We start from the raw sequence: 8,942 nt of genomic DNA, 5'->3' as shown, positions 1-8,942 counted from the left end.
TATCTAGATGGTTGCATGCGCAAGCTTGTGGCATGGGATTATGCAGGTCATTTTGCACGTGAAGCATTAATTGTAACCGTATTAAATCACAATCACAAACTGTTTGTTTGCTGTACCTGCAGCTGCTCATCGCACCGCCGTCTTTCTCGCCCTTTGGTGTTGTTACTGCAGAAGCAGCGTGTTAGCTAGTGTTTCTTGTGTGCACTCTACTGTGAAAGGACGATGCAGATTACCAATTACGTTCATTTTCTTAACCTTCTATTGTCAGCTCGGGCGTTGGAAATACGATGTGGTAAGCTTGTAATTGGCGAGTACATCTCCATTGTCGGTTTCTCGTCGTCTGTTTGTAGCCCTTCGTCGTCTGCGTTTGCAACCCTGAGCACTGAGTGATTCAGACTTGTATTTCTCGTGTACTGCCTTTTTAGGAGCCAACCACATTTTGGAAATGGAACCTCTGTATTTGTACCAGATCAAGGACAGAGAAGTCATTGTAACTGGTAAGAACGTCACGCAATGGGAAATCCGAATAGCGAATGCCAAGGGTACAGCAAGAGAAGTTCGAAAGCATTTGACTTTGGTGAATGGAAAAGATCTCCGCATAAATGGTACTTCTAGCAAAATTGAGGGACTTAGGCTGAGATACGTTGACAAAGCAGGAAATGCAAGTGCATGGGCAACTCTTATGACAGCAAGTAAGTTCACAGTTGACTGTTTTTTGTTCTTAGGATTTGTTGCAATTGTTTAATTAACTTAACAGGTCTGCCTGAGGTGCTTGTGGCTAAAAAAAGACGAATGGAAATAGAAGAGGGTGGTAAAGTTCCAAAAGTCTGTTACAGTCTAACACCAGGGATACCAGAGATGAATACTCTGAAGGTTTACAAAGGTGAAGAAGAGATGGAAGAAGGAGTAGATTACAATGTGAAGTCTAACTGTATCAGACTTTTGCACTCTTTACCTCAAGATTCTGGGACATATGCCATAGTTGCAAGTAACTGCATTGGATCATCAAACTTTTCATTTCATCTTAGAGTGACCAGATCACATGGTACACCAATCTATCATCATCCTCATTCAAGCGGTCCATGGTGCCATTTGCGTTGTTGTTATGTACTTAGCTGTTTCTGAGCAGTCACCTCTCCAGAAGGGTGAGAAAGGTGAAGTTGGCCTCCCAGGCCCAACTGGCATAACAGGACAGAATGGTAATGATGGATTACTAGGAGAAGATGGACTGCCAGGGGTAAAGGGTGATAAAGGGGAATCAGGTTATTTGGATTATGTTTGTACTCTGTAGTTGTAAGAGGTAAGCACAATTACTTATAGGGTCACCTGGTTTAGTTGGAATAAGAGGTCCACCTGGTGAGACAGGCTCCAGAGGTTTACAAGGGATGGTTAGTGCACCTGGTTTCAAAGGAGAAAAAGGTAAAAGATAATGAGATGCTACAGGGTTGTCGGTTGAATTGGACAAAGGGTCCTAAATTGTGGCTCCAAGGGGACTTTGGGCCACAGCTGTTGATGTTAATATTATTTCTAAATCTCTGATATTAAAAATATTGAGTTAGTAAATTGCTTAATTTTGTAGTAAAGGACCTGCTATAGAATACAGAATAGCCAAAAATGTCTATTCTACTATGCTAGCTGCTACAAACTGGATATATGATCTTGAGCCTGGTTCATGATATGTTTCATTCAGCTCATTTAGCTAAGTGGCAACAAGTGGCACGGTGCTCATCAGAAAGAAACAGAAACGGAAACATTGTGAACAGATGCCACGCAGCAAACGTGGTAAGCCACAGACTATGAGTGTCGTGCTGGCTGCTAAGGATATGCTTATGTTCTGTCTCTGTGGAAACTGCACGCTGCCGCTGAACTTGGCCCAATCTTAATATACCATGAAATAATTTGTGTAAGTTTATTTGGGATATTCTTTGCTTTGCACGTTCACACCGTACTATTTGAGCCTATATACTAAGTATACTACACTATATACTTTGCCTTTGCAGAAGTAATAGCAAAGCCCGGTTCAGAAGCAAGAGCATCAGTATGTGAGTACTGTAATTACTGAACTTCAGGAACCAGACAAGGACATTGTTGCCAGAATGTTATTTGTGAACATAGACTGCGACCTGGCAACACGTTCACATGGCAGACGTTAGCAGCCAGCAGTTTTCTGCGCCTTGCTGCTGATGTGAACAGCACATACAGAGGGGAATACAAGGCAAGAATTTTGGTTGGACATCATGCTCTAGCAAAGGGTTGACCCGACATTTTTAATTTTAGGTACTCATTGTTATTTGATTTCTGTATTTATTCGCTATCAAAATCAAAACATAAAATTTGGCTTGTTTGCTGTTGTTTTGTTGCATTGTTGACAACGGAGTGGTGGTTATATTTCATTGTGACTAAAATTTCATTAACTTTTAGTTAAGCAAGATGTGTAAAGTAACATGAACTGATCAAGAGATGAGCAAACTAATCAAGAGCATGTTGTTGTTCAACAAAAAATTTAGTTACTGACAGGTGGCCCTCCCATTGTTTATCCTATAATCTACTATAAATATGATACCATTATTGCTCTAAAATGTCATTTTGCACTGGCACAGCTCTTGTAGATCTTGCTTGCTTCTGTCAGTTGTGTGGACTTTTGTGTCACTCATTGATTCACTATCATCCATGCAAAAACTATTATACCTTGACCAATCATGTAGGTATATGTCCAATCAAAGTAGAATTGTGTTCGGTCATGAACACAAGTTGGTCGGTCAATGACCAATGACCAACCGTTATATTCCACTCTGACATATTGTAAACCAGGCTTTCATTCCTCAAAAATTGTTTCTACTGCTTTCTTATCAGAGGTAATTGACAGTAGGGGATTAACATTTTTTATCCAGATGAGTCTTTGCCATGCCTTTAACATAACAGTACTTCATTAGGCTGCCTTTAAAAAGTGTGGAGCAAGACTTTCACAGTAGAGCAGTGCCAGGTTTGCTTATTTTTAGTTGCAAGAGTTGCAAAGTCTTCCCCACAGTTGTAATACTCTGGATGGTATAGTATGAATTTCATTGAATGATCATATTATGAACTGCCTTTGCACCTTGGTTAGTTAATTAATTGGCTTGTGTTGAAAAGACCTGCACGTCTTTTTAAATTCTCCTGCAAACAGGATTCATTCAGTGCGTGGTATTTCTCAACAAAACAGTCCAGGTCTGATAACCTTGTTGTCAAAGTGACAGCTATTGTATAATTACCGTATTAACCATTCCCTTTGTCTGAGGCCACAATTTTCGGACTACAATTTTTTCTATCAACATGGAAATGGCAACCTAGTAATATTGTTGCTTGATCAGGAAATCACATTTGTAAATTGTGTGGCAACAGGCAACGATGGTGTGGTTGGCCACCCAGGCGCTCCAGGACAGAAGGGACAAAAAGGTGAAACAGGTAGCCGCGGTAATCCAGGCAGCCCTGGCTCACCAGGCTTATCTGCCACTGGAGTAGCTGGTCTAACTGGGTCACCTGGAATGAAGGGTGTAAAGGGAACTAAAGGAGAGCAAGGCAAGAAATAAAGAAATAGTTCATTTCTTGCTTTTGTTAATGTTTTTTATCAGGGAGAAATGGGAACAATGGTATGCCTGGGCAAGATGGGAGAAAAGGCTCAGCAGGACATCGTGGAGAAAATGGATTAAAAGGCGAAAAGGGAGATCGAGGTGACCCAGGAGAGAATGGCAAACCAGGTTCTCCTGGTAAAGATGGTCAGAAAGGACCCAGAGGATTTACTGGGCCACCTGGACCTATTAGAGAGATTACATTTGGTGAGGGAGACTTTACTGGAATAATTGGGCCACCAGGTGTTACTGGTTCCACTGGTGCTACAGGCAGTCCTGGTGAGTTTTTAGACTAGTGATCATCAATTTTAGTTTGTTTACACAGTGTTAAATGTTGCTTGTCTGCCAGGACCTCCTGGACGAGATGGTCGTGATGGCAGTCCAGGTGTACGCGGTCCTCCTGGGGTGCATGGCTTTCCTGGGATAAAAGGAATGAAAGGAGAGAAAGGAGACAGTGAAGTCAAAGAAGCTATTGTGTCTTCTAGTTAGAAAATTATGTATTGTACTGTCATTCTTGTGGTAGTTAATACGTGTACTGATATGTAGTAATAGGACCACGCGGTCCACCTGGTGAAAAAGGTCACAGAGGTAGAAAAGGTGTTGATGGTGCCAACGGTCAAAAAGGAGAGACTGGTAAATGTGTAGAATTGACTCATTGTGATAACAATGCAAAACATTTGTGGTGTTGAATTAGGTGTACCTGGAGAACCTGGAAAGTGCTTATGTCCATTGTCTGAAAGTAGCGATGAATGAAAGATCAACGTACATTGCTTTTGGTATTTTGTATTCTAATGTAGACCCTTCAGTGAGTACTGCCTCGGATCAGCCATTAGGTGATCATCCTCAGGTTGAGCCTACTGAGCCTCTTATTGCTATCGGAATGAAAATGAAAACGAAAGAGTCAGTTGGAGCAAGTGGTTATAAAGTGTGGGGTAATTAGTTGCTGTTTTGTGTACATGTATATCGGTTTGTCATTAAAGTTGGTGTTTTGGTGCCAATTAGTAACAACACTTGTAATGCACAGCCAAACTGAAGCTATTCCAATGTGTCCTGCTGGATATTCACAACTCGCCACTGGCTACTCTTTAGCTGTCAAGAAAAGCGAAACACTTGGCTATAATGAAGGTAAGGTTTGATAGAGCTGTCCGTGTAAAGACAAGATAGCTTGGTTTTTGTGTATGTTGTGGATGATGGGATTTTGTATCTCAGTCTTAGACCTTGGAAGAGTTGAATCGTGTGTTAGAGATTATCAGCCAGCACAGAGAGTTGTTTACTATGATGGTGGCTGGAAATCAGGCACTGAAATGGAATGGTGAAGTGAACATGTTTATGTGCTTATGAAAATAGATTGTATTGGCCTTGTTTCTTAGTTTCTGGCTGGCTGCTGAGGCATTTGTTGTGCACCAGTCGGTTTCAAAGAAAGCGCTGCCAAGTCGCTGCATTGTCTGTGGTGGTGTGCCTAAAGTTAAGGTAGTACACAGTCATACACGTGCTGTTCCACTGTGTCCTGGTGGCTACAAAAGCATATGGACTGGATTTAGTTACTACTCGGTAAGTATGTTTATAAAGCAGTGGAAGTTTATCTTTTGACCACACTAACAAAGATTATCAAAGCGTTTGTTGCTTTTCAAACTGCAATCACTTTACGTATAATGGGAACGTTTTAGAACGTTTGAGCTTGCACAGGTTTAATTATGAATTTCAACAATCACTATGTTAGCAAAATAGTAATATTCTTGTTTACTGTTTATCATCAGGTTAGTTTGAATTGTAAGTATATTGTACTTGACTATACTTGAATTATCTTTATATACAAAGCAAGGTTAATTTTGTGTGTTTGGGAATTACAGTCATGCAAAGCACCAATCATGATCTGACATAGTTGAGAACACAACTTTCTGTTGTGGTCATGTATTATTCCACTCGGCAACTCTCCAGTCTCCTTTCAAGTAATTGACTCTAAACTGATTAGTCACATGGCAATATCGAAATGTAGCACATACCTGACTGAGAGCTATGATAACATTTGAGAGCATCGTTACTTACAGTATATGGCCCATAGTGTGAAATTACAAACATTATGCTGATGTTTCTAAATGTCTGGTATTTTTATTTGTACATAAATATTGGCCAACAGAAAGTAGACTGAAATAATTGTTCCCATTCAAAGAATAGGCTGTTTGGCTAGTATATTGTGAAACATGTAATTTAATGTGTGAATGCGATTAGAGAGAGCACTAAGATGTTAGAACATTTCAAGCTTAAATCTTTTAGTCTGGGGCTTTCAGTTTTGCTGAAGATTGCTGGAAGTTCTAAAGAGTTGTCCGGAAGTTCTAAAGAGTTGTCCGGAAGTTCTAAAGAGTTGTCCGGAAGTACTAAAGAGTTGTCCCGAAGCAGAATTGGAGGAACAAAACACACAAGTCATCAGTGCAGAGGAATTGTATTTTCAAACAAAAAATTGTCTGCGCAGTCTAACAATAGATGTCGAGTTAATATTTTGGTTTTCTTGGGTTGTTCAAGGAGTTGTGTACGTACAGTCGAACCTTGCTAATCTGAACCTTGCTAATCTGAATCCTCCCTAATCCGAAGTACCGTTTGCATACCCAGATCTTATTGGGCAGTCTGATCCGGGTTGCAGTTATCTAGTTTTCAACAAATTCACATATCTGACTATTTTAAATCTTGACTGTCACATTATTTAGAAGTACATGTAGTTGTTGCAGCGGTGTCCTTTACCACAAACACAGACATGTGTAGAGACATACGTAATGCGCTGGTGGTCTGGGTGTCCGAGGCAAGGTTTGGACCTCCAAGGCTACGCGTTGCATTTTGGTAATCTGAACAACTTTACTAATCTAAACAGGGCTTGGTACAGGGCTGTTCGGATTAGCAAGGTTCTGCCATACCTTAATTAACGAACATGTATCATTATCATTGCTAGAAAGAAGACTGATCACCATAAAAATGATAGGAATCTAACTATGAATTTATGGTATAATGCTTTTTATGTGAACATTGTTGATGCTTTACAGTTAATAATTCTATGTAGTCTAATATATTTAGATCTTTTATTATTTTATGCACATAACAATTGCTGAAGGGAGGCTACCACCAATGTTTCTCTGGGCAGGTTTCTGGAAACGGAAAATGTAACACACAAGCACATGAAGTAGACATGGCATCATCGGGTTCTTGCCTTCAGGGAATCATCTCTAGAATGTATGTAAAGTGTGCACGTAGTCTTCGTCACTGTCAAACGGACGAGACCATCACTAGCCTTTGGATGCCTTCAGAGTCAGATGGTGCAGTTGGACGCTCACAAGATAAGTTATCAGCCTTTCCTGTCAGTCGTTGCATAGTGTGTGCTGAATTGATTCACTGAATTGGTCATTGCAAGGTTCACATGTCTTATATGGGCTTGGTTCTATATAGCTGCCCTTCTTGCACTTCTAGATCTGTAATACTTTATATTTAGATGTAAAATGTAATAAATAGTTTGCTAAATTGACCAATGTGGATTGCTGAAGGTTTGGGTGATTATGGAATACCTCCAGTATAGAACCAATATTGCTGTCAATCCAAATAGATGTTTCGTTGTTGTACATAGATAATTTGGACTTATATGGTGTTCTACCATACACATAAGTCATTCATTTAGAGGATGTAATCTGATTCTCACACCTAAATATCTTTTCATCCCACACAGGCATTTGGTGCAAGCAACATACAGCTACCAACAACAAAAATAACAAACAAAGAAAACAGACAAATTACGGGTAATAGATGAGAATGAATACAGCAACATATAGACACATACTATTGTAGTCATCAACAGAAAACAACTCTAAAACTTATTTTACTAGAACTCAAACGTTTCTTTGAATGTATAATTATTAATTAGATTGTGAAGGCTGTGTGTAGAGAAGGATGACTGCAGAAGTTCTGTCATGCATGGTCAATATCTACTGGTACAGTCTAGTGAAGGAAGACAGCCATGTCTGTTTGGGCTTAATAATATCTCCATCAGTGATATTAAAGATTAGGTCAAATTGATCAAACGGCAAGAACTTTATACACAGGCTCGTTTCTTACCGTAATTTATATGCATAGACAGTACCCAATACAGTTGTGCTGTCAAATTTTTGATTGAAGTTTCTGTAATAATGTATATAGTCATATTGCATCTTTGGACAGTGGTACATTTGAACGTTTGCATAAGTATAGTTAGTATAGTTGATGTTTCTGTCTGTAGAGTACTAGAGCTGCAAAACATACTTACAATCAATTTAATTCAATTGCTAAGTAGGGGTCATCTATAATTGTCGACAATTACTCAAGCATACACTAGGGGAGGGGTAAAGTATACGCTTTTGGGGTGGAGTATAAAATGTTAATGATCTCTTTTGGTCCAGAAGTAGATACTATAGGAAGTGATGCTGAAGTTAGGATATTGCATTTACACCTACGTGTGTCATCTATGTGTGTGACTTTTGTCGCAAGTGTATAACATATGGTGTGCACTCTGTCCGTCACAAGTTTTGAAGCGTGTATGGTGTGGGACAGTAGGTACTCTACGGTACTAACAGACCTGTCCAAGAGACCTTGTACTGTTCATAAATGCCGGTAAACAGGTTCCAGCAGTTTGTGAATGCTTTGTCTTTGCCAGCCCATCTTTGTCTCATGAGGAAGCTGTGCAGAAAGCGCAACGACAATGGAAGACTGCTGGTCAGAACAACAAAATGTGCATATCAATCTTCGAAACTGTTCTACTTATTAAATTATTGTAATATCATGGTACGTTAGAAATAGCTTCACATGGCCAACAGCTTTTATGTATGCTTAGGGGAGGAAGAGGGGTAGGCAGAAAAGAGTACGCTTTGTACACTTAATTAAGTAAAATGTCGACAATTATGGATGACCCCTTACCAGTTTATGTAAAAGTTTAAATTTGAGAACTGCTAAATAATTACCATTGTCTAATTTCATTGGTCATTCGTTGGAAAGAACATACGAAAGTAGCTATCAGTGTTATAGTCTTGACCTTTCGATGCCTATTCTTTGCAGAGTCTACTTCTAAGTTAACTGTCCAGATTTCACTTGGTTTCTTAGATTCATTCAACTTTGTAACGGTATCTACGTGAAACTTTAACAGAATTTTTTGTGGTATAAGCAGACGCTGATGATGTTCATGTGTCTCAAGTTGTTTCAAGAGCCACTCAATTACATCATATGTATATTGAACGTCTGCAAATTCATTTGAAGCAGTCAGTATCTTTTGAAATGAAGCGTACAGACTCTCAACAATGACATCCTTTCTTCCATATTTGTCTCGGAGTA

At 39.5% G+C, this 8,942-nt stretch overlaps 2 protein-coding genes across 3 annotated transcripts; both read left to right on the top strand.

Moving 5' to 3' along the window:
- Positions 1–3: 3 nt before the first annotated feature.
- On the top strand, positions 4–3,614 carry LOC134177411 (collagen alpha-2(VI) chain-like). 2 transcript variants are annotated; one of them, XM_062644187.1, is made up of 7 exons: positions 4–46; positions 123–292; positions 426–692; positions 758–1,045; positions 1,116–1,262; positions 1,321–1,419; positions 3,379–3,614. In XM_062644187.1, the coding sequence occupies exons 2-7, from the start codon at positions 223–225 to the stop codon at positions 3,564–3,566; spliced, it is 1,059 nt and encodes a 352-aa protein (XP_062500171.1). In that variant the 5' UTR covers positions 4–46; positions 123–222; the 3' UTR covers positions 3,567–3,614. The 2 variants fall into 2 exon arrangements, 1 of the variants encoding a protein (XP_062500171.1); XR_009969503.1 differs by lacking the exon at positions 4–46 and having other exon boundaries at positions 98–292; positions 1,321–2,042; positions 2,116–3,499.
- On the top strand, positions 3,612–7,113 carry LOC134177410 (collagen alpha-4(IV) chain-like). Its single transcript, XM_062644186.1, has 9 exons — positions 3,612–3,884; positions 3,955–4,089; positions 4,152–4,238; positions 4,300–4,344; positions 4,403–4,537; positions 4,608–4,730; positions 4,815–4,917; positions 4,976–5,156; positions 6,736–7,113. Exons 1-9 carry the CDS (start codon positions 3,629–3,631, stop codon positions 6,985–6,987), a joined length of 1,317 nt encoding a protein of 438 aa, XP_062500170.1. The 5' UTR covers positions 3,612–3,628; the 3' UTR covers positions 6,988–7,113.
- Positions 7,114–8,942: the final 1,829 nt, after the last annotated feature.

The sequence above is a fragment of the Corticium candelabrum genome, chromosome 3 (assembly GCF_963422355.1).
Source record: "Corticium candelabrum chromosome 3, ooCorCand1.1, whole genome shotgun sequence".
Taxonomy (NCBI): domain Eukaryota; kingdom Metazoa; phylum Porifera; class Homoscleromorpha; order Homosclerophorida; family Plakinidae; genus Corticium; species Corticium candelabrum.
The sequence above is the reverse complement of the archived record's forward strand: the minus strand, read 5'-3'. Positions and strand labels throughout refer to the sequence as shown.